The following is a 27,265-nucleotide window of genomic DNA, read 5'->3' as shown; positions in this document are numbered from 1 at the left end:
ACTTGGGCTTTTAGGTTAGAAAATCTAAATAAATCTGTCCCTAACCAGGTGAGCAAGGTCACGAGGAAAGCTTTCTTTCAGGTGAAAGAACTGCCCGTTCCAATATTAAAATATGTATAATTGTTTCTTTTTAATATGGGAAAGCGCCAACCGTGTATTTCTGAGGCTCACTTCCCAATATTTAGATGCTTTTCCATACATGTAAAAAGGATTTTGTGGGCTCTGGGTTTGGATCAGGTGCTGACTCTGCAAAAGACTGATTTGAGGGTGAGAGATTTAGGCTGAGATTCTCAAGAGGAGCTGAAGTTCAGCTGCTTTCGAGGGAAGCTGGGTGTGACCTCTGAGACACCTGCAAACGCTGAACTGTGTTCTTTGTGCCTGTTTCCCACTGGGGAAATGGAGATGATTCTTCCCTGCTTCATTTCACCCTGGGGGAGGTGAAATACCAGAAAAAAAGTAGCATTGGGACCCCAGGGGTGTCCAGGGGTAACATGAGTTCATCTGTACATGTGTTGGCTGCTGTGCCACCTTCATACAACCCCAGCTGTAACGTGGAGCTAATCCCCACAGATCAGAGCCTTTATTGAATACATTTAAATGATTTCATTTTAAAGAACATAGCCAGACCTTTTTTGCAACAGTTCTCATAGAAAGCTTGCACTGCACATTTACCATGGCAGGTCTTTAGCTCAGGTTTTTCTTTCCAGCCTGGCAGCAGGTTGTAGGGCTTTCTGTTGAAAATTACTTGTCCCAAATTCCAGTCTGGGCTCGTGGCCTCGCTGTGTCTCTGAAGTAAAGCTCCTGTGCTTGCAAAAGGGGGCTGACCCAAATGAGGATATTGTCTATTTAGGGCCCAGAGAGTGAATCCCTTCCCTGGAGACTCCTGGCAGTGCTCCTGCTCCTGCAGTTCAGGTCTGTGGTCAACAGGGATAATTGTGTGTTGTACAAGGTGTAATTAAAACGGTCGAGCAAGGCTGTTCCAGGAGATGGTTTTGCTGAATCCTGAATCCCAGTCCTTAAGCAATATTGTCCACATTCAGGGAAAGGAAGTTTCTGATGCTGTTGTAATATATATTTTAAATCTTGGACCTCTGTGGGATTTTGTTTGGCAAAGTGGAACGTTTGTTTTAACATGGCTTGTAAATTAATGACGTATTTAACTCTGTACATAGGTGTGTAGAAAGTACGGAAACACTGGAATAAAAAGGGCAAATCCAGACAATCTTGTATAATGACCCTGCTATTAAAGCCAGGAGGGTTGGTTTGGGTTTATTCCTTGCCATAATGGCCACCTGTGAGGAGCTGGATTGATGTTTTGCTGTGTGGCTGATGCCTCTCTGGGTGGTTGCAGAGTCTGAAGCTCCTGTAACCAGGGTTAGGACACCAGTGACTGGTGTCCTTTGAGATGTTTTGATTTCCATTATGCATTTTTAACATGTAAATACATCACAACATTGGGAAATTCTTCCCAAAACAGTCCTGGATAGTTCTACAGGTATCAAACCAAATCTCTCCCTCTGTGTGGGTTTTCTGTTGGTGGTTCCAAAGAGTATTTGGTGCTCTCTCAAGAGATCTTCAAAATATTTCCCTTGCAGATTCAATTTTAGTACCCAGTAGTGGTTAGAGCATCTTTGTCATCTGGTAAAATGCTTGTGGTTTTTAAAGAACTGGATGTTGAATAAAATCGAGGCAATACTTAGGACTTGTAGGTGTAGAGTGATTTATAAAAATAGTACCAGTAATTTGGGGTCAACTCCTGATGATTCCTGAAAATCAAGAGCTTTCGTGTCCAAACCCACGTTTTTCTGATGTAGCATTTTTGCAGCAGAAGGAACTTCTGCCACGTAGCTCTTTGTGAAACAGGTGCAATATAAATAAAGGGGAAGTTCTGTTTTTCTAAAGCTTGAATTTCTGAGCCGTGTTGTGGAGCTGTTAAAAACAAAATCGAGAGCTCTTTGTGGTGATGGCCCAGGCCAGTGAAACAAATCTTTTAACCCTGAAGTGACAGGTGGCACTCACTGAAAAAAAAACCAAAACAAGCCCTTTTTATTGCTTTTTTTATATTAGAACTCTAAAAATTGATGTGAATATGGGTGGGATTACAAAAAAAGCCTCCCAAGCAACCCCACACTCCTTTCTGGGTGAAATCCTGCCCTTCAGCAAATGAACACTTTGGTGTTGTTCTCCTGTTCTTCAACTCCTGTCCTGTGGAGTTCTGGATGTCACTGGGCCAGATGCTCCCTGTAGATATTGCTGGGATCCCATATGGGATACAAGGGATTCCACGATGGGAATAACCCCACTGGGGACTTCCAGGTACTGGGACTCCTTCCTGCCTTAAACCAGGTGTGAGGATGGTTTTTGGCAGACACCTCTGCGGCTTTTGGGGCATTTGGGGGATAAGCTGAGGAATGTGGCAGCTGAAGGGTGTCCGAGCGGGCTCCGGTGGAAAATCAGGACTGTTGGTGTTGGGATGGAAGGTGGCAGCAGGAAAACTTACATAAGCCAAAATTTGAACTTACTCTGGTGTTTTGGGGTCTGTGAACCTCCAGGACTGCAGAGTGACTCGGAATCATGGGCAGAGCCCGTATTATGATTCTTTTTTTTTCATTTGTAATTTGGAGACGTGGGAACATCCATCTTCCCGAGGTTTTATATCTGTAGATGATACAGTGGGGTCTTCATGGTATGTCTTGTTCATAATAAACAGTTCTGCCTCTTTGTGAGGATGTCTGAGTGTCCTCTGTGTGATGGGAAATCCTGTGGAGTGAATTTAATGCCTGAGACTGAAGAAGACAGTCTGGATTCCAGCTCCAGATCCAGGCTGGATATTGAGTTTGGCTTTCAGCCTTGGGTGATTCCAAGGTGATCCCTTCCACTTGTAGATTCAGTTTTACCTAAAATATCAAAGGACACCAAATTATTTGGGCCCTACTTTGAGTTTTGATGTCTGGGAAATGGTCTTCAGTTGTGTGGGGGGGGTTGTGGGGGTTTTTTGAATTGTGGAAGTGGAGAAGTTGAGCCATTTCTGCCGTGCCTTGGACCCTTTGGCTTGGATGTAAAAGTGATCCCTCAGCACCTTGCTTTTGAAGGACTGGCTTCCTGAACCCCCCAGGTATGTAAATGTGGTGTATTTTTAAACCCACGTGGAAAAACAACAGGAAACTTCCCTTGCACCCTTTCAGGTGCAAAAGGAAAGTTAAGGACCAGAAATGAACATTTTTGCTTTAACCACATAAAGAAGTGAAGTCACTTAACAGCAACAAGTGGCTGTTTAATGTCCTTGTGTAGCATCTGCACTTTCATTCCTCACCAGCTGTATTTTCAGTTCAGTTTGCTCTCCACTGAGCTTCCCACACATCCATGTTCCTTCTTCCATCATTCCTGTGGTATCTGTGGAGCTCGAGTGCTCTGGCTTGTCCCCCAAGGGGAATCAGTGCTAAATTACATGCTTGGTTTTAATTCTGTCTATTCTTTTTAATGCCATTTATTAATTTCTGGCAACTTGAGTTGCATCTTGGATGTGGTGGTTCCAGAGCAGCTCTGCAGGTACCAGGGAGCTGAGGGGGAGAGGAGTGTAAAGATCTGTGAATGAAAAGGGTAAAAAATGCTTTTATCTTTATATCTGACAACAGAATTTACTTATAAAAATCCCTGCTTAGGTAACAGCCAAACTGAAAGTCAGGTTATTACCAGGCTCTTGAAGCTTTATCAGTGTCTCAGATGCCTCGTGCTCTGAAAAATCCATATTTAGGGGGTTATTTTCTGGGGTGGTTCAAGAGTGCTGAGAAATCTCTTCACGTCTCCCTTGTGAGATGAGCTGTTATCTCGTTTTCAGAGTGAATAATGTGGAATTATTCTGCATTTTAATCCCCCCCAAATTTTAGGTGCCCAACTGAGAATTCAGAGCCCACAGGGGTGTAGTACACTGGGTTTGTTTTACTGGCTTTGATTGCAGTGGCACCTTTCTGTGGGTCAAAATTAAGGTTCCGATGGGATGCCAAAAAAATATTATTTTGACTAAAATTAAAAATTCATTTGACTAGAAATTTAAAAAAATTTAAAATTAAAAAATTTAAATTAACAATAAAAAATTTAAAATAAAAATAAAAATTTTAATTTAATCCAAAAATTAAAATGTTAACATTAACCCAAAAATTAAAATTTTAGAATTTAAAAAAAAAAAGTTATAATCGATTCCAAAATTGAAACTTTAAAATAAAAGAACAAGAATTTAAAATTAGTTTGAAAATCAAAATTTTAACGTTAAAAGAATTAAGATTGATTTGGAAAATTTAAATTTTAACATTAAAAATTAATTCGACTAAATCGCGACTAATTCAACCCTCGTTATCTGTTTAAATAACTAATAATGCAGACTTTTGACCTGCAGCGCGTCAGGCACGTCCCCAGTAGCACTCCACTCTGTTCTAACTCGCACTCGAGCAGCGGAACCGCCTCTTTATCCCTTATTTCCTTAGAATTGTTCTCCCCTCCCCTCACGCCGGTCCCGCCTCAGGGACGGGCAGGGCGGGAGGGGGGAACCACGTGACCTGCGCCGCGCGCCGTTTCCATAGCGACGCGGCCGTAAAGCGCGGGCGCGCGGGTGTCGCACTCCCGTCGGTGCGGCGCGGCCCAGCGACCCCGGGACCCGCGGCCATGGAGATGCCGCTGCCGCCCGAGGGTGAGGGGGGACCGCGACTGGGGGGCAGCGGGGGGGTCCGGGGGCACAACGGGGGCACCGGGAGGGAGCGGGGCCTGACGGCGCCGCCTCCCCACACAGATCAGGAGCTGCGGAATGTCATCGACAAGCTGGCGCAGTTCGTGGCGCGGAACGGGCCCGAGTTCGAGAAGATGACGATGGAGAAGCAGAAGGAGAACCCCAAGTTCTCCTTCCTCTTCGGCGGCGACTTCTACGGCTACTACAAGTACAAGCTGGCGCTGGAGCAGCAGCAGCGTGAGTGGGGCCCGCGGCTCGGGCAGGGCCGGCGGGTCGGGGCCCGGCCCCCCCAGCTCAGCCCGGGCCCGGCCCGCCGAGACGCTTCTGCCCCGCAGGGCTCCGGGCGGGTTTGGGGACGGGCAGGGGGAGCGGGGAGACAGAGCTCAGCGCCGGGACAGCCCTCCCGGGCACGGGGGGCCAGCCCAGCAGCGCCGGCTCTGCGCTCGTGCTGGAGTTGCCCCTCTGGAAGCGCACGGGGAGTTGGTGACTCTCCTCTTTGGCTCCATCCGCCCGCGAATCTGCGTTAATCACAGAACACCCTGAGCTGGAAGGGACCCATCGGGATCATGGAACCCAGCTCTGGCCCTGCACAGGACACCCCAGCAATCCCACCCTGTGCCTGGGGGCCTTGTCGCAGCAGTTCTGGAGACCCTCCGAGGGAGGGTCGGTTTGGAGCCAGCCGCGTGTCCCCTGCGGGCCGGCGGTGGCAGGGCAGGGCTGTCCGGGAGGTTTACTTTCCGCGTTTACTCTGTCCGATAGTGCTGTGCAAGCAAAGCCAAGACATCGAGGCTTCTGCCCAGATCCAGCCCCTGCCCCAGCCCTCGCTGCCGCCGGCTGCGCCCATCCCGGCCCCCCAGGGTACCCCTTCCGTGGAGGAGCTCATCCAGCAGAGTCAGTGGAACCTGCAGCAGCAGGAGCAGCACCTCCTCGCTATGAGACAGGTTGGTTTGAGAGAAACACTCCCCTGGTGTATCCCGGGCTGCCAGTGGCTGTATGAATGAGGAGTGAAAGGGCAGAGGAGGTTTTCCTGCTGAGTGGTGGTGGCTGAAAGGAGAGGAAGTGTTGCTTTCCTTATTTTTGTTCTGTGGCAAATGCCATCACCTTCCTAGAATGGATGTATCTGATGTGCAGGTTGTGCTGGGGAGGCTGATCTGTGATTAAAACCGTTTTATTTACTCTGTGAAAAACCTTGTTGGTTTTAAAGCAGTCACAACTTATTCTGCTTTAATCTTGGTTTAATGCAGCAGGTTGCTGGGATCTGCAGGACATTCCAGTGTGTAGTATTCCAAGCTGGATCTGATTAGGGGTGGAAAGAAACTGTGTGCAATCAACTAGTTGGTTTTTGCAGGAGATGTTTTGCTGTTAAAGCTGTTGGGAAGCAAACTGAAGAGTTCTTGTGCCTTTGTTATGTTCCTTACATTTAGGAGCTTCCTGCAATTATTTTTTTATTCCATGATAGATTTTAGAGGTGGAAATGAACTGGACTTTTCCTGAAGAATGTGAAGAGTCTTTTTTTCTCCAAGCCAAATAATAGAAACATTTTTATGTGGTCACATGGCTTGTTCTTCAAGGTAGTTACAGGGACACAGCAGAGTCATTCTTTACAAGAATGTTGGATATAATGTAGAGGTTTTTTTCCTTCTGTTTTTTTTTTCAGGAACAAGTCACATCAGCAGTAGCCCTTGCAATCGAGCAACAAATGCAAAAGGTTTTGGAGGAAACCCAGTTAGATATGAACGAGTTTGACAACTTGTTGCAGCCAATAATTGACACTTGTACGAAAGATGCCATCTCAGTAAGTGACCTGAACCTGCCCAGGGATTTGGGGGTGCTGTGGGTTCCTTTCATTCTGAGGTTGCACAGTTAAGAGCAGCTTTGTTGCTGTGCTGGGTGGCAGGTGAGGTGAAAGCCACGACCTGAAAACTGCCCTTCTCGCAGTTGGTTCAGAGCTGGAGGAAGCCCAGGGGAGGTGAACTCATTGGGCTGACTCGAAACATTTAAAATTTGCTCTTCCAAGGCTGGCAAGAACTGGATGTTCAGCAATGCCAAGTCTCCTGCCCACTGTGAGCTGATGGCCGGGCACCTGCGGAACCGGATCACAGCGGAGGGAGCTCACTTTGAGCTGCGGCTGCACCTCATCTACCTGATCAATGATGTTCTGCATCACTGGTGAGAGTGAATTCTGATTAACTTGGTGAGGTCTCTCTCCTGGATACCACGTTAATTTGACTGGTCACTTTTTAATTTATTAATTTTCTTTATTTTACATCTTAAGATGCCCCCAGCTGGCACAAAGACCCAGTGCTTTAGTGATCAGGTTTAGCTTTCACCTGCTTTGTGTATTTTTCCTCCAGATTGGACTTTACTGTAAAAATATAAAGGAGAGAACTTTGTATTTTATGCATCCACTACTTTTAGTATAGCAGCAGTTGAGATGATTTGAATGTTCCAATGCACTCTGTTAGAGTGGAAAAGGTAACTCTTCCCATTGCTTTCTTGAAGCCAACGGAAGCAAGCACGAGATCTTCTGGCTGCTTTGCAGAAGGTGGTTGTGCCTATTTATTGCACCAGTTTTCTAGCAGTGGAGGAGGACAAGCAACAGAAAATTGCCAGAGTGAGTATCTGGGTTTGGTTTGACTGTGAGTTTTGCTTTGTTAGGTTGGTGCTGTGCAAATTCACAAATAGGGGGATGGGAGAAGACCACTGAGATTTTTTTTTTTTTCTGATCTGATTGTTTAAAATAGAACTTAAAAGTACCTAAGCTTTATTTGGAAGTTATAATGGTGGTGAATGGATCTGAATCTTCAGTGGTTCAAAAATAAATGCTGAAATCCAGGTTCTTATGAAAAGCTGGAGACTTAAAAATGCTGTGCCTCAGTTTTTCTTTGATTGTTCATAATTTCTAAAAACCTTTCACTCTTGAATTTATGCAGCTTCTTCAACTATGGGAGAAAAATGGGTACTTTGATGAGTCCATTATTCAGCAGTTACAGAGCCCAGCTCTTGGACTTGGCCAGTACCAGGTTAGCCACAAAAATAACAGTTTTATTATTTATATATATATATATATATATAAAACAAATTTAGGAAATGTTAAACCTTTCAAAAGGAAAAATTAATTTCTTGACCCCCTTGAAGTTGTTTACAAGGGATTAACAAAAATAATGTAAAATACAACCTTGTTATTTCAAACATTCAATAATCCAGCTGCTGATACAGTGCTGGATGCAGGATACAGACTGATACAGTCCTGTACATACTTGACAGTTCATGGAAATGAATGTTTGGTCAAAAGGAAACAAGAAATCACAGCTTTAAATTGGATATATTGAGTATAAAAACTGTTGTGGCAGCAGGAACTATTGGTTTTTATTATTAACAATGCATGCTGTTGATTTGAGCTGTGTTGGAAAGGCACTAATAAGAGTGCAGAGAATATTTTGGAAAACTCCACAGAGCTTTCTAGTGAGGCTGGGTGGTTCTGCCAGCATTATCCTGCATCCTCAGACATTTTTTGGGAGAGAGGGTGAAGAACAGTGTAGGGAATTCTGAAGGGGCAGATGGGGCAAGTGTTACAGGTGCAGAGTTCACTTGTTCTTCATTTCTTTCATTTTATCAGGCAAATTTGATCACTGAGTATGCAACGGTTGTACAGCCTGTGCAAGTGGCCTTCCAGCAGCAGATCCAGAACCTGAAAACTCAGCATGAAGAGTTTGTGAACAGTTTGACACAGCAGCAGCAGCAGCAGCAACAGATCCAAATCCCCCCACTAGAGAACGAGGTGAAATCAACCCCTCCCCCTCAGGCCCCCCCAGCAGCCCCAGCCTCGGCTCCACCGTCTGCTCCGGTTTCACAAGCAGGTACTGCCCAGATCTGGGACCTGAAATCAGAAATCAGTGGGTGACAATCTTGGGACATGTGTTTTTTTGCTCCTTTTGTAGTAGTGAGGCACTGTGCTGGGCTGGTTTGCTTCAGGGGAAAACCTGTTTGGAGCCTTGCAGCAGGTTTCAGTCTGATGATTGAATGTAAAAAAAAAAAACCCACAAAGAGATGAATGTTAAATGGATCAGAAATCCTCTCTCCCAGTAAGAGATTTCTGCAGAATAAATTCAGCTGGAGCCTGATGTGGGTGTGCTTTTGTTTTGTTAACTACATGTGATTTGATGCTGATAGTAGTCTCCAAATTGTTTCAGATGATGGCAAATCTCAGCTGCCTCTGGCTGGTTCTACAGAATATGACACAACTGGGTCTGGAGTGCAGGATCCTGCCTCGGGAGGACCTCGTGGGCCTGGATCTCATGATCAGATTCCCCCAAATAAACCACCCTGGTTTGACCAACCTCACCCTGTTGCGCCGTGGGGTCAACAACAGGTAAGCAACAGTTCTGGAACCAGGTGTGTGGGTTTGGAATGACCATCTTGGTTGTGGAGGTTTGAAATGACCAGCCTGGTTTGGAATGCTCAGCTTGGTTGTGGAGATTTGGAATGACCATCTTGGTTGTGGAGGTTTGAAATGACCAGCCTGGTTTGGAATGCTCAGCTTGGTTTTGGAGATTTGGAATGACTGTCTTGGTTGTGGAGATGTGGAATGACTGTCTTGGTTGTGGAGGTGTGGAATGACTGTCTTGGTTGTGGAGGTTTGGAATGACTGTCTTGGTTGTGGAGGTTTGGAATGACTGTCTTGGTTGTGGAGGTTTGGCTGAGGTTTGGAATGACCTAGCTTGGTTGGACCAGCTTGTTTGAGGTTTGGAATGACCGTCTTGCTTGTGGAGGTTTGGATTGACCAGCCTGGTTGTGGAGGTTTGGATTGACCAGCCTGGTTGTGGAGGTTTGGATTGACCAGCCTGGTTGTGGAGGTTTGGATTGACCAGTTTGGTTTTGGAGGTTTGGATTGACCAGCCTGGTTGTGGAGGTTTGGATTGACCAGCCTGGTTGTGGAGGTTTGGATTGACCAGCCTGGTTGTGGAGGTTTGGATTGACCAGCTTGGTTGAGGTTTGAGTGTCTTGGTTGTGGAGGTCTGGGATGCCCATCTTGGTTGTGGAAGTGCAGTGAAAAGCTGTGAAAGTTAGAAATCTGGATTCAACTGCCAAACTTTGTCATTCTGAGCCCAGATAAAGGCAAAGTATTAATTATATTTCAGTGTGTCAGCCATCACACTGTTCCTATGAACAAGAGCATTTTGGTCCAGGAACAGTTTGGTCTCTTCCCATCTTTTCTCTGAAGCTGCAGTTGTTCAGACCTTGTATTTACATGTCCTCTCACTTTGCATGTTGCCTGTATTTACTTCAAAAGGTAGATTATTGTTGTTGTGTTCCTTATTTTCATAGCCTAATGACCAGGCTTCTGTTCTTCACCACCAGGGACCACCTCACTGTCCCCCCTGGAACAACAACCACGAAGGGATGTGGAACGAACAGAGAGATCAAGGCTGGAACAACCAGCGAGAGACCCCTTGGAACAACCAGCCTGATCCTTCTTGGAACAACCAGTTTGAAGCACCGTGGAACAACCAGCACGAACAACCTCCATGGGGTGGGGGCCAAAGGGAACCTCCATTTCGAATGCAGCGGCCACCTCACTTCAGAGGCCCATTTCCTCCACATCAGCAACATCCCCAATTCAACCAGCCCCCGCATCCGCATAATTTCAACCGCTTTCCACCTCGCTTCATGCAGGATGATTTCCCACCTCGCCATCCCTTTGAAAGGCCTCCTTATCCTCATCGTTTTGATTACCCCCAGGGGGATTTCCCTCAAGGTAAAGTGTGTACCAGGCCAGGTTTTCTAATTGCCATTACAAAATTATGTAGTGCTTTGGGGTGACGGCTTATCCTTGCTGGACTGTTGTGGTTTTCCTGAGGAATGTTGAATTTTGGGGGTTTGGGAAGCTGCTGCTGAGAACTCGGTAGGAAACGCTTGCAGAGTTGGATGCTTCCTTGCTTTATGAGTCTTCCCTAATGCATATAGAAATTGTAATCCAAACTCAAGTCAGCATCTCTACAGGCACCTCTTCTGTGACTGTTTCACTTAAAAAATAATAAGTTCAAAGGTGAGAAGCAGCATTTGCTTGTAAATTTAATCTCCTGCACATCAGGCCGTAGATGAGGGCTGAGGAGAGCTGTGCCCTCTGTAGATGGAGGAAGACAGGCTGGAAGGATTTTTTCCTGTGCATACATTCATCCATGCCCTTTTTCTTCTCCTTTTTTTTTTGACTGAAAAGCTCTCTAATTACCTGCCTTTAATGTTGTGTGGCTTGGTAGTGTGTGGTGAAACGATTCCTGCCTCCAGTTCTCTCTTCTGGTTGGGTTTGTTCCCTCACTGGAACACTGGAATGTCTGGGAGTGTGGCCAGGCTCTGCTTCCCTCGGGAAGTTTGCTGTACTTCTCCCCCCATGTAGTTTCCATTCACATGCAGGAGTTACAGTTATTCTGGAATGATCCTTATCAGTGCAAAGGCCAAAGATCACTGTGGTTCTGTGTGACAAGTGGTATAGAAGAGCCATTATGTTTCTATGTAGGAGTTGCTATTTTAAGCTTAAAAGATTCTCAGTTCTCCAAGTCCAAAAAACACTGAAAACCAATAGATTAGAGTTTATATATTTAGGGTTGTGTTTAACTTCTCCAGTAGAGATTAATTTTTTTTTTTCCTTGAGGTAAAGGAACAGGGAGAACTCCCTCTTGTTGTGAGGGAGTTTAGGGTTAAGCTCAGAACAAGATGCTCGGTTTTGGATTGTAGTGGTGATTTAAAACATCTGTTGTTTCATGTAAAGCTGCTGGAGGAAGGGATCTACTGAGCCAGATGGTTGAAATTAGGAAGGCAGCAAAGCAATGACAACACAGACTGTGCTCGGGGTCTGGTGACGATGAGTCAAATTGTGTCGGCTCGAGGTTGGGCAGTGGCTGTGGTGGCTTCTCCTGGAAAAATTGCTGGTCCTGCTGTAGAAGATACTGATTTTCAGTCTTGCATTTTTCTCTGTGTAGTGCAGTGAGTTCAGCAGGGTCTCCTGGCGTTCATGGCATTCGTCCATCAGTGGTTGGTCACTCACTTCCTTATTTTAACAGGATATTCTCTCTATTTCTTCTCCAAATGCCTCTTTAAACAAAGTATTTTCTTGTCACCTACTCATGTGAGTCAACTCCTGCCATATTTATCCCTTTATATATGTTGAATTTGCACAGAGACAGAACTAATTACAGGTCCAAGCTAAGCCATGATTGTGTCCTTAGCTTCAGAAATAGATCCCACCAGTAGCTGCATCTGAAACATTTTGTCCTTGAGTGTGTCTTTCTTGTGGTACTTTTGACCACAGAGTGTCCCAAAGGAAGCAGTGGCTTAGGGCTGAAGGATCCTGTTGTCTTGAGAGTGGAGGGAGATGCACTGCAGGGTACTCATGAGTGTGGACCTGTACCAGCCTCTGGTCACAGAATCACAGAATATTCTGGGTTGGAAGGGACCCACAAGGATCATCACGTCCAGTCTTAAGTGAATGGCCCACACAGGGATCAAACCCACAACCTTGGTGTTATTGGCACCAGGCTCTAACCAGCTGAGCTCATCTCAGGGTCATTAGTCCTTCAGTTCTGGTGCTTTGCTGGATCTGCCAAGATTGTTTTTTAGGATAAATGCACTAATTGAAGCCCATCTCTGATTGCTTTCCTTTCTCGGTAGCTGAATAAAACGTTTTAACCCTCCCACTCTGCAGAAATTGGACCTCCTCATCATCATCCTGGTCACAGATTGCCTCACCCTGGGATCAGCGAGCATCCTCCCTGGGGAGGGCCCCAGCACCCTGATTTTGGGCCTCCCCCCCACGGGTTTAACGGGCAGCCCCCCCACATGCGGCGCCAAGGGCCCCCTCACATGAACCACGACGATCCCAGTCTGGTGCCAAACGTCCCCTACTTCGACCTTCCCGCTGGGCTGATGGCTCCACTTGTCAAGGTAAGTGCTTCCAATGGGATTAAAACCTCCAAATCCCGTGGGATGGTTTAACATGGATGTGTATGATTCCAAATCCGTCCCACAACCCGTAGCTGAAGTTGTGTAGAGTGTAAGGGCAGGAGCGGGGTGAGAGGGTGGTGAAAATGGTGATTTTTTTCCAAGTGTTTTGTGCCAGAGAAAGCTGGTGGAGCTCATGTATGTGAAAGACTAATTTGCACTTGAAAATCTGACCCCTGTCTTTAGGAAATGGAAATCCCCAGTGATTTTCAGGTGGTCAGAGGGACCTCGAAGGTCTGATGTAGCCACTGTGTTCTAGTTTTTGGTAATCAGAATTCTCACAAAGATGTTTTATTAATTGTTATATACACAAAGAGTGATGGAGAGCAGGAATTGTACCTGTATCAGCATCTTTGGGGATATTTACATTTATGCATTTTGTGTTTGAGATGAACAAACAGGCCTCTTCCATCTCTTTGTGTTACTCTCAGCATACACCAGGCTTCCATCCAGCCACCTTAGCACAAAGGGGGATGAGATCTGCATTTTATCCACCTGGTGATCCACTTAATGCTCCAACCCGTGCAATGCTGGCTTTTCTCGTCGAACTCACAATAGTGACAGCACGAGAAAGCACTGGGTCACCTGCAGAACCCTCATTTCTGGACTGGTTTTTTTTATCCAGTAGTGAAATTTGAGGTCCCTACACAGTTAAACCTGTATTTATCTCTTCAGGTAGCCACCCCATGACACATGACACGAATGTAATTTGTTTTCTTTCCGGCAGCTTGAAGATCATGAGTATAAACCTTTAGATCCTAAGGATATACGTCTTCCACCCCCAATGCCCCCCAGTGAGAGACTCCTGGCTGCAGTTGAGGCATTTTATAGTCCACCATCTCATGACAGGCCTAGAAACAGGTAAGAGTAGGTGTAGCTAACAATGTGGTAAGGAAAATGCCCTGAGAAGGTGTCTCAAACCACAAAGTGCCTCTCTCTCCTTCACCTGTGTCTTGGTTCTCCTTAATGCTCTTGTTGTGTTGTAACTGCACTTGCTGTTTGATCTTACACTGAGATTTGGGAGGCTGTTTTGCCCAGGCCCTTTGTTCCATACAAAGTCTGGTGAAAATCCTGAAGATCGCCGTTGAACTGGAATTCACAGCTGTGTAGATGGAATTTACAGCTCTGTGTGTGGTTGATGTATTGCAGTGAAGGCTGGGAGCAGAATGGACTGTACGAATTCTTCAGAGCTAAAATGAGAGCGAGGCGGAGGAAAGGTCAGGAGAAGAGAAATAGGTGAGAGATCCTGTCTGCTGCCTTCTGCTGTTCACCTGAGCTAAATGCAGAGGGAAAGCCTTCAGCAACATGCTCATGGGTTAACTGAGTTTCAGTGGGCTGGAATTTTTGTCTAACCTGCAGAAAATGGAACTGGCACAGGTTGCCCAGAGCAGCTGTGGCTGCCCCATCCCTGGAAGTGTCCAAGGCCAGGTTGGATGGGGCTTGGAGCAGCCTGGAATAGTGGAAGGTGTCCCTGCCCATGCCAGGGGGTGGCACTGGATGGGGCTTTAAGGTCCCTTCCAACCCAAACCATTCTGCAGTTCTATGAAGTCGTTTTTGACACACTGCGGTTTTCACTGCGGAACTGCAGTGCTTGTGTGTAATTTGGATCTGATCAGAAGTAGGTTTGTGTTTGTGGTGCCTCTCCCAGGAGTGTCACTGGAGTTCCTCTCCTTTTCCCTGTGCAGTGGGCCCTCTCGGTCTCGCAGTCGCTCTAAAAGCCGAGGTCGTTCCTCTTCCCGCTCCAATTCCCGATCTTCGAAATCCTCCGGCTCCTACTCGAGGTCGCGCTCCCGCTCCTGCTCCCGCTCCCGCTCCTACTCCCGCTCGCAGTCCAGGTACAGCGCGTGGGGCTGAACCTTGGGAACGAGGGGCGGGACAAACCCAACCCCCAGGGCTGACCCAGGGACTGGGGGTGTTGCTCTGGTGACTCGTGCAGCTGATGTCTCTGCTCTCTCCTCCAGGAGCCGCAGCAGGTCCCGCTCCTCCCACAGCCGCTCGCGCTCCCGCTCCCGCTCCAGGTCCAAGTCGTACTCACCGGGAAGGCGGCGCCGGTCCCGCTCCCGCAGCCCCACTCCTCCGTAAGCTTGGCTTTAGTCCTGTCCCCTCTTCCCTGGGAACAGAGCCCCAGCAAGGGCGCTGCCTCATTAGTGGGGGATACCCCCACTAATTAATAAGCATTTCAACAAAGAGCAGGAAGGAAGGTGGAAAGCAGATTTAGAAACAGTTTGTCTGCTGTGTGTGCTTGTAGAGAGAACATTACTCTGTTGTGGTGGCTGTTTGTTATAACAAACCAGTGTCTAACTATGAAGGCTTTGTACACTTTCCTTGGGAGGAGGAGGAATCCTCTGAGTACTCTCTTGGGAAGAGTGCAGTGTTTGATTTCCCTTGTGCTGAGAAGCAGAGGGGTGTCAAAGGTGTGAGAAGCACGTGCCAGAAGGCACCTCAGCAACTCCAAAATCTAATGGCTTTATTAAAGAATACCTTAGTAGAGTGACTGGGATTGTGCTGGGTGTTAAAGCTTAACAGAATAGGACTGACCTTGCATTGTGTCAGAATGGTATCGCTGGTTCTTAATTTGTTCTTCTTATTTCCTTAGTTCTTCTGCTGGTTTGGGCTCCAGTTCTGGGCCTCCTATACCAGAATCAAGGCTTGGAGAAGAAAACAAAGGCCATCAAATGCTAGTGAAAATGGGTAAGATGCTGTTCTGGAATCTTACACAAGCTAGGAAACAAATTCAGGCACTGAATTCTTGGATATAATTAAGGCATGTTCATAAGGAGTTCCATGGCATTCCAAGGTCAGCATAAGGATATTCAGTGATACAAGTATTTAGAACATGGAGCAGTGGTGGTTGACTTTCTGGGAAGGATATGGAAGACAGGGATGTGAGTTTGGCATCAGACAGAACTGACCTACCTGAGGTATTTGAGTGCAGGTCAGCAGGGTTGACCAGACAGATTGAGCTTGTGCTGCCTTTCCTCTTGCCCTCCTAAAAGTTTTTAGGGACAGAGCTGCTGTCTGTCAGCTCCTGGAATCTCTTGCATATTAATGCTTGTGAAATAAATGGGACAGTTCATGTGTTGTTTCAGGCTGGCTGTTCCCATCCTGCTGTTCCCATCAAACCGACGCTGTCTTTGGTCATCTCCAAAATTTCCATGTTGGTCTGTCTTCACAACTTAGTAATAAAAAAAAACAGTGACAGGATTGCAATGTGTCCTTGCTGCAGGATGGAGTGGATCTGGTGGACTGGGAGCCAAGGAACAAGGAATTCAGGATCCAATCAAAGGAGGGGATATCCGAGACAAATGGGATCAGTACAAAGGAGTGGGAGTTGCGTTGGATGATCCGTACGAAAACTACCGGAGAAATAAAAGTTACTCGTTTATCGCCCGCATGAAGGCCAGGGATGAATGTAAGTGATGCTTCTCAGCACTTTACAAACCTGTGTGGCCTTGATAGTGATTTTGTCCTGTTTACGGTCCACTGTAAACCCAAATCAAAGTATCAGTAACTCGTAGTTCTTTCTGACGTAACAGATACAGTAAAACAACAGGTAAGTGGACGTGTACTCTGATCGACCCAGCGTGTTGTTTTTAGGCCTTGTGTTGTGTTCTGATCTCTGAAAGATTAATTAATTAGCCTGTTCTACATAAGCCACTCCCTGGCTCCAATACTGAGCACCTGCAGCTTTGATTGTTACCCCTCAAAAACTCAGAGCAGTCACAAAGGTAGTGGAGGGGGAGCTGTGCCACAGCAGGGGGATCCGTGTGGTCAGAACTGAGACCACACTTACTGTTACCCCTCCCCTACTCAGACTTTCCTACCTTACTGCCACATTCTGCCCAAGCCAGAACTGGTAATAAATTCCCTGTAGTGCAGGAAGGGTTCAGAAAAAGTGGAGGTGTTTGTGAGAGATGAAGACAATCACCCAAATGATGGACTTTTGCAGAGAGTCTGTGAGACATCGAGAAACTGCCCTTGCCAACAGCTGAAAGGAAAAAAATTGGCATGCTCAGTGAAAAGTCACTTCTGCCTCTGGCTGCATTAGGTCTGTGCAGTCAGATGGGTTCAAGTAAAGCCCACAAGGAAAAGTTCCTTATTACAGAGCCCTCATTCCATGAAACATTTCAGGCAGCTTAGGTGACTGTGGAATGTGTAAGAACTCTTTTCCCTATTGTTTCAGTGAAGCGTGAAACACAAGACCCTCCACCACCCGAATAAGACTCTCTGAAGAAAGATGTCTTGCATCTTCTACAAAACATTAAACTTGTAAAAATCCGGATTAAAGTCTGGAGGAAGTGACAAACGAATTACTTTTTAAAACTATGGTGAAAAATGGAAAGCTATGACATGTACTTCAACACTTGTCATTTAGTGTTTAAAAAAAGGCCAGCTGTTACCATGACATGTCTAGCAAGTTTAAAAACTTCCATTTATCTTGCAAAATTTTTTAATTAGTTCCCCATTTTATACTAGAACTAAGCCCCAGTCAGCCTGTCCCTGGTGCAGGACTGTGCCCCGCTCATTCCCGTGGAATACAGACGTTTTCTGATGTGGTTGTGTGTTCTCTAGTTCCATAATGTATGTTTATTTCTCTCAAAAGGTTAATTCTATTTGAAGTGGAGGGGTGCTGCCTTGGGATCAAGTCAGACTGATGCTGAGCAGTGTATCCTAATGTCTAAATGGGGGATGAAGCATCTAGTTCCAGTGCAGGTGACCTTTGAGCACTGTGCGAGCTTTTAGAACCTTCCACCCACCTCCAGGCCCCCCAGCAGCTGCTGCAGCCACCACTGGGCAGGACACGAGGGTCAGTTCGCTGAGGGATGATGGGCAATGCTTTGTAACGGGAGACAGACCTGGAGCTTTTTATATTTTTGTACATACCCTTTAATAATAAAAGCTAACTATAGTTCACTAGAAGAGAATCCATTTTCTCTGCTCTCTTTTACGTTTCTATCAATGAGACGTTCTTGGAAACTTCCTGTGATCTAAATGAGGGAAGAAACAAAACTTTCTGTAACTGTTTCCAGAGACCACCAGCTAGAGCTGTTAGGCCCTTACACTGCACTCCCAGTCCCCAGGTCTGCGTGGTGGTTCCCTTTTCCAGTTGTTTGTTTGTATAGCAAAAACCCTCTTAAAACCATCCAGTAAATGTGGTGGAATATCAGTTTGTTCTAGATCTACTGTAGCTGTGGAACTGTACCTGTCTGTGAATCAGCATACAACACCTGTATGTTACCAACTTGTGAAGTTTATTGTTTTGCCTTCCAATAAACACTTTTTTTTTTAAATAAAAAAAAAAATAAAATGGCAGCTCAGATTTCAGAGTAAATGGATTCCTGTACCTTGACTAGAAGCCTTCTTTGAATTTATTTGAACTTGGTGTGTGTTTGGTGTGCTGTAATCTGACAAGGCTGATTATATAGAAACACTGTTCAGATAATGGCACTAAAGTCAGGATATGGTAATTTTCTGCTGTGGTTATGTTTCTCAGGGGCTGCAGTACAGACTTTCACTTCTACCACGATCACAGATGTGATCACAGATCTCACACTCCACAGGATAAACATGCACACCCTGCTGACTTACCACAGTCCCTTTAGAGAGGAGTGTTTTGTTGGCTTCTTTTTTACTGACATAGTCTGGCTGAAGGTTCCTGCCTATCCCTGTATCATGTACATGAGTAAAAAATTCAGGTATAGAAAAGTAAATTATATATCATAATTAGCAGTTTGTACTTTATGCTAACATAGCAGTTTGTACAAATCCCTCCAGTATGTAGTTTATTGACTTTTTATCTGTGCACGTTGGAAGGGTTTCTGGTTCCGGCCTTAGAGCTGTAAATACAAAAGTTAAAGTTCAAAGAGTCAAAGCAGTTACTCCTCCTGTGCTCTCTGAATTTCTTCAAGGGCTTGTTCAAGTGTTAGAGGTGGGGATTTGTGATTCTTGATGTACTGCAAAGAAAAAAAGTTAAGACACAAATTTCTTTATTATGTAGATAATTACTTTCTAGTATTTAATGAATAATAAATCTCCATGTTAAGATACCTGTAAGATACCTGCACTTTGCTGTGCTAGCAACAGAAAGTGACCCTTCTGCTGCAGCATTTGGAAGATCTCTGCTTGTTTGGGGACAGCCAAATGCTACAGCAGAAAGCTTAATCTTTCAAAACCATGGCCTCCAGCAAGACTTTAGCCTTAGTACAGGAAAAAAACACAACTTATTAATGAATAATATGCAAAGAAACTCGGTTTGCTGCAAATACCAGAAGCATCTGGAAAGGAATATCTGCTCAGTCTCTCTGGTCTGTCATAAATACCTCCTTAGCCTCCTCCAGGCTGTGGTAGTGGAACTTCTCATGCTCCAAGGACTCCACGAGGGATGAGTGAAGGTGCTGAACATTCTCAACAAACTGCTGGGTCAACATCAAGTGCTGCTTGCACATGGAATGCAGCACGAGGACAGAGGGGCTGTAGGTGGTCAGGGCTGTGGGGGAGGCACAGGAGGGGCTGTGGTGAGGCACAGCAGGGGCTGAACGAGCCAAGCGTGGCTTAGGTACAGAAAACAACATAAAACAGAAGGGTAAAGATGTTTTTCAGTACCTTCTACTGCGTCCATGCTGATGACTTGGCTGGCAATAGGCACGGGGTCGATGTAGCTGGTTGGTGCAGGGGGGCTGAGCACTGCAGAGGGGGCTGCTGTGTGTCAGGAAACATCAGGATTAGGGGGGGCAGAGACTGGAAAGGTTTAGTGCTACAACTTGGGACAGTCTCTTGGGACAGCAGCTGCCCAAGAAACCCTGTAAAACCCGAAAACAGCCCTAAAACCACTGTAGAGCCTAACAGGGAATTCTGTCAGCCAGGAAAATGCTGAAATAGTTATACAGCCTCCACGGTTTCTTTAATCTTCTGCTCACAACATCTCTCACTGCAAAAGGCATCTTTTCTAACTCTAGGTAGAGTAAAAATAAGGACTTTTGTACTCAAAAGAAGCTCCTGTTTTCAAGCACACTTGAGTTTCTACTTTCTCCTCCTCGAGTGAGGCAAGAAGTGGCTCTCAGCAGTTTTTCCTTGAAATAAAGACACAGGCAGGGAGCTCCTCCTCAGGAATGTGAAAGGTCACATCTGATCCTGTGGGGCCATAGTGCTTTCCCAAGAGAGAAAGGCACTGCAAAAGGAGAACTCCACGATGAGCAATCACTTTAGTAACACTACAGTTATTATTTACAATAGTAAAGCTATCAGAGTGTTGAATTCCACTGAAGAGTATTACTCGTGCTGTTGTGAGCTTTGTCACCAACACTCAGCCAGCCACGGGTCCTGTGGGGTTTTTTTTTTTAAGCAAAAACCAGTTCCAAGTTCTCATGGCATTCAATCTTTTCTCTGGGCAGCAGATTGAAGTGTTGGGCTTTGAAAGCTTTTAATTTAGCACCAGCAAAGGGGAAGCTGGGACTGGAACGAAGAATAAGTGGGCTGACATCTATAAAAGTGTAAAAGTTGCTGTGCACTCACCCTTTGCCCAGCAGTAGGTGAAGGGGGGCTCTGCTGTCTGAACCCCAGTGTCCCTCACAGTCACTCTGTGCCCCTGTTTGTGCTGCTCCCGGGTCCCCACCGGGGACGAGGCTGAGGACGGGTGTTCTCCAGAGTGTCCCTCTGACACTCTGGACACAGATTCCCTGTCTGTTGTAGACAGAGACCTTTCAAAGTCTTCAGAGTATTCTGAATTAAGAGTTCTCTCATCCTGATCAAGATAATCCTGTTTGTGTCCAGGGGGATCTGTGGAAACTCCACTTAAATGCTCAGAGATTTCTGCTTCAGTGACACTTTTTTCAGTGTCCTCATCATTCACACCAGTTACTGCATTGGTTGTTTTAGGAGAAGCTTGGTCCTCTTCCACCATCACATATTTGTTTGATTCTTGAGTCATCTCAATGTCTTTCCCCTGTAAAATGATTTATTTTAGAACCTCCACCCAACAGAGGCAGACTGGGAATAGGTGTTAGTAGGGAATTCCTACTCACTCTCTGCTTTAATTCTGCTGCCTCACTGGTGATATCTGGGGCCAAATCATCAAGGCTCAGGATATTCAGCCTGAAATCTGCAATCAAATGACACATTGACATGAGAATTTGCATGAAAGTTACAGTTACACTTCCCCTTAAATGAGAAAAGAGGGGAAAAATCAGTACAACTTCTCTAGTTTAAAGTGTAACATTAAAAGGTAATAGCAATCAAACACACTAAATCTTTAACTTGGCAGAAACTCCTCCTAAAATTTCCTCCTTTGGCCTGCTGCCTCAAGTTCTCACTCTGACCCATTGGTACTTTGTCCCATTGATATATGAAAACCATTCTAAAATATTGTACTAGTTTTGATGTCATAACATCACCCAGGGCAGCAGCACTAACCTGAACCCAACCTAAGTCAAAAGCAAAGGAAAATACAAACCTCTTACACCAGAAAAAAAGAAACAGATCTACATAATTACTTTGCTAAGGCCTTGGTTTATGTAAAATTTCACCAGTGAATCCTTTCAAAGTGATTATTTGCCCAGTTTATTAGTTAATTTATCAGATTATCAGTACAACTCATGCCAGGTCTCCTTGAGACCATATTTTAGAAAACTCACCATTTGAGCTGCTGCTGGTTGGATCTTCTGCATCATCTGCATTTGAGAATAATTCATCTAATGATTTTATTTCACTTCTGTCACTTCCAAGGGATTCTTGGCTTTGTTTGGTGTAGCCTGTTTTAGGCAGAGCAATCTTTACAGTGTTGTCTTTCATGGAAGAGCTCGTGGTATGTCCTGATAGGTTTCTGCTGGTGGGTGAAGGTACTGGTGAATTAACTCTACTAAAAACACTTTTCTGTGAGTCTTTGTTGTGAAAAGAAGATGCTTTAGGTAACTCTGTTGCTGCAATTTCCTTATGAGACAGAGGAGGCCTTCCTGGTGGAACTGGAGTCTTGTTCTTTTGAAGAACATGAAAAACAGATTTAAGTGTTACTTCATTGTTATGTTCAGAGTGCTAAAATGGGATACAAATCATTATGGGTAAAATAAGAGTAATTTAAGATGTTGGTTTAAGATGTTAAGAAGTGAAGCTGAATCCTATCATGAGCAAGCCACAAATGCAAATTTAAAATTTAGTATCTGGTGTTATCTAAATAAAAAGTGACCAACCAATTAAAACAATTCTATAAAAGTGTTTATGGAAATACATAATCCATCAAAGTTCGTATTTACCTTTCCATCTACAACAACCTTCTGATTCCCATTTCCACTGGAAAACCCCAAGGAGTTCTCCATCAATTCTGTCATTTCCTCTCCATCACTCTCCAGATCCAGCTGTTGTTTAACCATAACGCTCTTTTTAGGGCTTTGGATGATTTCCTCTCCCTCAGAACTGGCATCCCTGCGGGTCCCACTCTCCCTGGTGGCACCATAATTCTTCAGGTACTTCTTGCCCCTGGCACCGTGTTCACACCCCGAGGCAGAGGAGGGGGAGGACTCTTCTTCCAGAGGCTTCAGGCCCGGGTCAGCGTTCTGCGATTCCAGCTGCTTTTTCCGACTCATGATCTTGCTTTCCAGTTGAGCCACTTTGCTCAGGACTGAGCTGGACCGTGTGTGGGCTCCCTGTGCATTCCCTGCCCTGGCGGTGCTTCCCGGTGTCGGGCACCGCCGGCTCCCCCCGGCGATTCCATCGCGCACCTTCAGGAACCTGCCCTGGCACGACGGGGCTCTCCCGGCCATCTCCAGCTCCGTGTCCACCCCCCCGAGCCCGGCCGGGATGGTCCTGCTGTGTCCCTGCCGAGAACCCCAGAATCACCGAGGCTGGAAAAGCCCTCCCGGATCATCGAGTCCCCCCTTTGCCCGATCCCCACCTTGTCCCCCAGCCCAGAGCACTGAGTGCCACGGCCAGTCCTTCCTTGGACACTTCCAGTGGTGGGGACTCCAAACCTCGCTGGGCAGCCCCTTCCAACGCCTGACCACCCTTTCCAGGAAAAAATTCCTCCTGATGTCCAACCCGACCCTCCCCTGGCACAGCTCGAAGCTGATTCCTCTTGTGCTGTTCTTCCCTGGGAGCAAAGCCCGACCCCCCTCTCCGGGTCCACCCTCCTGTCAGGGAGCTGCAGAAAGGGGGTTGTACAGATCCCTCCCCTCACGGCCAAACACGTGCCCAGGAAGGGAGCGAGCTGAGGCACCGGCGCCTCACCTGCCCTCGGCCCGCGGGGGCCCGAGCGATCGCGGCCATCCCGGACGGGACGGGACGGGACGGGGACAGGATAGGATAAGGCGGGATGGGACGGGACGGGATGGGATGAGATGGGATGGATTGGGACGGGACGGAATGGGACGGGGATGGAAGGGGATGGAATGGGACGGGGATGGAAGGGGATGGAATGCGACGGGCCGGGCCAGGGCCGGGACCGCCCGGCCTGAGGCGGCGGCAGCTCCTCCAGACCCAGGCCAGAGCGGGCGGTGCGCGGCCGTATCCTAGAGACCTCTACTCCCCAACATCCCGTCCGCTCATTGGCTCCGCGCACCCCACCAGCCAATCCCAAGCAGGTTTACTGCCGCCCGCCCCAGAGGCGCAGACTACAATTCCCAGCATGCCCCGGGGTCAATAAATCGGGATTTATCCAAACCTCCTGATGTGGGAATTAATCCAGTTGTTCAGCAGGATTTGTGTTAGTACCCGCCCTTTATGTGCTTGTGTGTCATTCCCAGAGACTTGGGGAAGTTTGTAATTTCTGTGTCACGGTGACATTTGGCACTCTATCTAATTATATAGTTGTAATAAAAGGATAGTTATGCAGCTTGTGCCATGGATCGTTTTTATTTTGTCTGGATATTTTGTTTTCTGGGTTAGTTTTCTAGTACTTTATAGTACTGCAATTCTGATGCAAGGCAGGTTTTAAGACTTACGTTTAAGATCCTTAAAAACTTTCACTTGCCTTCTTTAAAACCCTGGTTAACAGATATACACAGTTCTGATTACATACTTTGATTATATACTTTGAATATAAGGGCAGATCAGACTTAAGAAGTAAAACCTGGTAATGAAATGCATCTGGCAACCTACAAGATGGTTTAGATCCAATTAATGATCCAGCAGTGAGGAAACCCCCTGACTGGGATAATTGAATCCAAATTGATGATCCAAAAGACATCAAGCCTGGTGTAATTTCCTTTCCTTGTTCTGCATTAGTGGATTATTTAATTTCTACTTGATATAGTTGAACTGTGGTTTTGCTTTCTTAATCTTCCTGTGTCTTTTAAAGAATTGGGATGACCCTGAATCCACGAGGAACCTGAATTTTGGACTGAAGCTTGGAATGAAGAAGGGCATTATCCTGTTGTAAGACTCCTCTATATATGTATAAATAATTTCCTAACCCTACCTGGGGAACACTTCGAGCCACTTTCTCTGCCTGACTGTATCCAGAACATGTGATTCATCCCAGGGGGAAGGAAACAAGGCACTTTGATAATCTGAGGATGCAAGAAAACAGATTTCCTGGCTTTTTTTCTGGGTGTTTTTCCCCCCCCCCATATTCCTTCAAAGGAGAGAACTGGTACAATTTTTGGCAGCTTCTTGCTAAAAGATGTTGAAGTTTATTCAGAAGACTTTGGAGATAAAAGATGGGAAGAAACGAAGGTAAAATGAAATTCCTGTGGCTGTTTTGGTTCTTTAATCCACGTTTTAAAGATCCCCTGTCTGTTCTGGTTGAGGAACTATTGGGGCATAAAAATGAAATTTTAATCCCAGGGTCCTGAAAAAGGGATCAAAGGTAAAGCAGACTGAGGAAGAGCAGGAGAGAGAGGATTACAGGAGAAAATATTTTGAGCAGTGGTTTAAGAAAAAAAACTAGAGAGCAAAGAGGACTCTGGAAGGGACAGAACAGCCAGGAACACTATCAAGAGGGAAGAGCTTTAATTGTTATTTGAAAGAAGTTCACATTTTTTTCCACTTACATCACTTAAGGCTTGTGGTATTCTGTTAACAGCTTGTGGAAATCTGCACCAATGTAACTGTATTAAGAAAGGATTTTTTTTTAATGCAATATTAGATTTTGTGACCAGTTTCAGTTATTTTTAGTAGAAATACCATAACATAGTTGAATTCTCTATAGAAAAGGTTGGGGGGGGTGTAATTTACTTTTTAAATTAATTTTGTTAACTTCTAATAATTTTTATTTAATCTTAACACTCCTAAAATGTATTAAAAACACCTGTAGCAAAGCACAAGGTTTTGGAACTGTTCTACACTTCCATGGTTTAGTGTTAGATGCTAAATTAAGGCTCATTTTTGAGGAAATATCCCCACAGTTTCAATAAAGGGCTCAGATTCAGCAGCATGTCTCACAACACACTTGAAACCAAGCAGGAGATAAGCTTTGCTAAGCTCCTGTAGCAGTTGTGCACCTGTCAGAGTTTCAGAGCTTAGATCTGCCAGTGGAACATTCCAGCTCTGCCTTGGTGTGTGTGACAGCAGCCTGTCCATCCACAGGTCTGCCCTTAGAAGTTTAAATGTATTCAGATGAGGATTTTTCCCTTTCAAAGTTCTGAAATGGACATACAGAGTGCCTGGATGCTGTCTTAAATATTATTTTTTTTTCTAATGGAGCAAGAGAAATTAATTGGAAACAATGAATGATGTGCCTGTTCTTCTGTCTGACCTGTCTTGGACCTCAGCCTTGTAATTTTTTCACTCACTTCCTTCATCCCTTCTCAGTTCCTTCTGCTCTTCTGCATTTCTTTCCTCCCACAAGAACTAATGCTGCAAATTTAGCAAAACTGAAGGCAAACTTGAGAGCCCAGGGCCCTGCATTTACCTCTAGACACTGGCTGAGGGAGTTCTGTGTGGTGAGGACAGAGGGAGTAGGAGGATCCCTGGGAGCCCCAGCTCCAGCTGGGCCACTTTGTAGCCTGTGCAGTGACTGAGGTCAAATTCTTCTGCTTCTGCTTGTCCAAGAGCTGTAAAACAATTCCAGTCAAGAACTTTGAAAGTTCTGAGATACACTGCAACAACACCCACCCTATACCTTTTTTTTTATTCCAAAGAATTCCTGTAGATTTAGTTTTTATGTGGCCACAGTGATCAGGCTGCTGTTCAGGATTCACACACTGCACTCAGGGGTTTGTTAACTTTGGTGTATTTGATGCCAAAACATTTGATCCTAGGCCAGAAGAAGCTTCATTGGGTGAAGGACCTTCACTGGGTGAAGGACCTTTGTTGGGTGAAAGCTGCTTTGACAAGTTTTAGGGTAATGAAGTAGCATAAGTGGGCTTGCCAGGAGAAAACTGGATGTAGGTCATCCAGGTAAAGGTTGATCAGTGCCTTGGATAGAAGGACATTCCAAGGGCACCCACAGCCCTCCCTGGCCCTGCTTTGCCCACATGGCTGAGGCAGCTGGCAGAGTGCCCTGGGAGTGGGGACATTAGGAAGAATTTCTTCACAGAAAGGGTGATTAGACACTGGAATGGACTGTATAAATATCTGCAGGGAGGTGTCAGAGGATGGACCAGGTTCTGCTCGGTGGTGCAAAGCAACAGGACAAGAGTTAATAGGGAGAAAATAATGCCCAGGAAGTTCCACCTGAACATGAGGAAGAACTTCTGAACCGTGCACAGGAACAGGCTGCCCAGAGAGGGTGTGGAGCCTCCCTCACTGGAGACATTCCAGAGGACACAATCCTGTGCCATGTGCTCTGGGATGAGCAGGGAGGTGGGACCAGATGACCCGCTGTGGTCCTTCCAACCTGACCCATCCTGAGATTCTGTGATTCTGTAATGAAGTAAAACAACTGTGTTTGTCCAGGAGAAAGCTGGATGCAGTTCAGCAGGTAAAGGTCGATCAGTGCCTTGACTCATTACCTGGAAGAACATTCCACGGGGCACTCACATCCCTCCCTGGCCCTACTTTGTCCACACCTTTCGTAGGTCATGACCAGCTCTGCCTGAGGCAGCTGGTGGAGAGCCCTGGGAGTGGAGACATTAGGAAGAATTTCATCACAGAAAGGGTGACTAGACACTGAAATGGACTGTATAAATATCTAAGGATTGGCGTCAGAGGATGGACCAGGCTCTGCTCTGTGGTGCTGAGCAATAAGACAAGAGTCGATGCACAGAAACTGATGCCCAGGGAGTTCCACCTGAACACGAGGAAGAACCTCTGAACTGTGCACTGGAACTGATTGCCCAGAGACTGTGTGGAGTCTCCCTCACTGGAGATATTCCAAAGGACAACAACCCTATGCCGTGCGGTCAGGGATGGGCACGAAGATGGGATCAAGTGGTCCCTTCCAACCTGACCCATCCTGTGACTCAGTGGTCCTGTGAGTGCCCAGGCAGGTTTGCACTCACCATCCCCGGAGGTGCCCAAGGAACGCCCGGACGTGGCGCTCAGTGACACGGAGCTCCAGGGAGCGTCACTCCCTGACGAGGCGGCGATCGCCCGCAGGTCGGACCCTACGATGACCTCAGCGGCCGTTCCCAACCCGACCGATCCCGTGGGCGGGAAGCGCCTGCCGGGCCGCGATAA

At 46.1% G+C, this 27,265-nt stretch overlaps 2 protein-coding genes and 1 long non-coding RNA gene across 7 annotated transcripts; 1 reads left to right on the top strand and 2 right to left on the bottom strand.

Annotated features, from left to right (window-relative positions):
- Positions 1 to 547: 547 nt before the first annotated feature.
- LOC116799091 lies at positions 548 to 4,550 on the bottom strand. The gene is made up of 2 exons (XR_004360989.1): positions 4,388 to 4,550; positions 548 to 3,560 (listed from the first exon to the last, which is right to left on the bottom strand). It is a non-coding gene; the product is annotated as an uncharacterized LOC116799091 (long non-coding RNA).
- CHERP (calcium homeostasis endoplasmic reticulum protein) lies at positions 4,546 to 18,054 on the top strand. 2 transcript variants are annotated; one of them, XM_032711868.1, is made up of 18 exons: positions 4,546 to 4,684; positions 4,784 to 4,957; positions 5,480 to 5,661; positions 6,378 to 6,515; positions 6,738 to 6,889; positions 7,223 to 7,334; positions 7,654 to 7,743; positions 8,340 to 8,580; positions 8,914 to 9,092; positions 10,082 to 10,478; positions 12,423 to 12,661; positions 13,446 to 13,579; positions 13,868 to 13,954; positions 14,404 to 14,553; positions 14,680 to 14,796; positions 15,315 to 15,409; positions 15,945 to 16,130; positions 16,902 to 18,054. In XM_032711868.1, exons 1-18 carry the CDS (start codon positions 4,660 to 4,662, stop codon positions 16,937 to 16,939), a joined length of 2,736 nt encoding a protein of 911 aa, XP_032567759.1. In that variant the 5' UTR covers positions 4,546 to 4,659; the 3' UTR covers positions 16,940 to 18,054. The 2 variants fall into 2 exon arrangements, with proteins under 2 accessions (XP_032567759.1, XP_032567758.1); XM_032711867.1 differs by having other exon boundaries at positions 4,580 to 4,684; positions 17,322 to 18,036.
- Positions 17,950 to 27,262, bottom strand: C27H19orf44 (chromosome 27 C19orf44 homolog). Of its 4 annotated transcripts, none has more exons than XM_032711878.1 (9): positions 27,088 to 27,262; positions 25,557 to 25,698; positions 21,964 to 22,524; positions 21,349 to 21,688; positions 20,740 to 20,816; positions 20,231 to 20,660; positions 19,322 to 19,417; positions 19,039 to 19,205; positions 17,950 to 18,672 (listed from the first exon to the last, which is right to left on the bottom strand). In XM_032711878.1, exons 3-9 carry the CDS (start codon positions 22,468 to 22,470, stop codon positions 18,595 to 18,597), a joined length of 1,695 nt encoding a protein of 564 aa, XP_032567769.1. In that variant the 5' UTR covers positions 22,471 to 22,524; positions 25,557 to 25,698; positions 27,088 to 27,262; the 3' UTR covers positions 17,950 to 18,594. The 4 variants fall into 4 exon arrangements, with proteins under 4 accessions (XP_032567769.1, XP_032567771.1, XP_032567770.1 ...); XM_032711880.1 differs by lacking the exons at positions 25,557 to 25,698; positions 27,088 to 27,262 and adding exons at positions 22,934 to 23,095; positions 23,127 to 23,209; XM_032711879.1 differs by lacking the exons at positions 25,557 to 25,698; positions 27,088 to 27,262 and adding an exon at positions 22,934 to 23,203.
- Positions 27,263 to 27,265: the final 3 nt, after the last annotated feature.

Source organism: Chiroxiphia lanceolata, chromosome 27 (genome assembly GCF_009829145.1).
Source record: "Chiroxiphia lanceolata isolate bChiLan1 chromosome 27, bChiLan1.pri, whole genome shotgun sequence".
Lineage (NCBI taxonomy): Eukaryota > Metazoa > Chordata > Aves > Passeriformes > Pipridae > Chiroxiphia > Chiroxiphia lanceolata.
This window is presented reverse-complemented; position numbering and strand designations above follow the sequence as displayed.

What these genes read in the sequence shown, in the direction of transcription:
- CHERP (XM_032711868.1), top strand. Translation starts at nt 4,660, where the DNA reads ATGGAGATGCCGCTGCCGCCCGAGG. An exon ending in GATGCCGCTGCCGCCCGAGG is followed by an intron (nt 4,685 to 4,783) that starts GTGAGGGGGGAC and finishes CTCCCCACACAG; the next exon opens with ATCAGGAGCTGCGGAATGTC. An exon ending in TACTCCCGCTCGCAGTCCAG is followed by an intron (nt 14,554 to 14,679) that starts GTACAGCGCGTG and finishes TCTCTCCTCCAG; the next exon opens with GAGCCGCAGCAGGTCCCGCT.
- C27H19orf44 (XM_032711880.1), bottom strand. Translation starts at nt 22,972, where the DNA reads ATGGCCGCGATCGCTCGGGCCCCCGCGGGCCGAGGGCAG. An exon ending in CCCCCGCGGGCCGAGGGCAG is followed by an intron (nt 22,525 to 22,933) that starts GTGAGGCGCCGG and finishes GGTTCTCGGCAG; the next exon opens with GGACACAGCAGGACCATCCC. An exon ending in CAGCAGAATTAAAGCAGAGA is followed by an intron (nt 20,661 to 20,739) that starts GTGAGTAGGAAT and finishes ATCATTTTACAG; the next exon opens with GGGAAAGACATTGAGATGAC.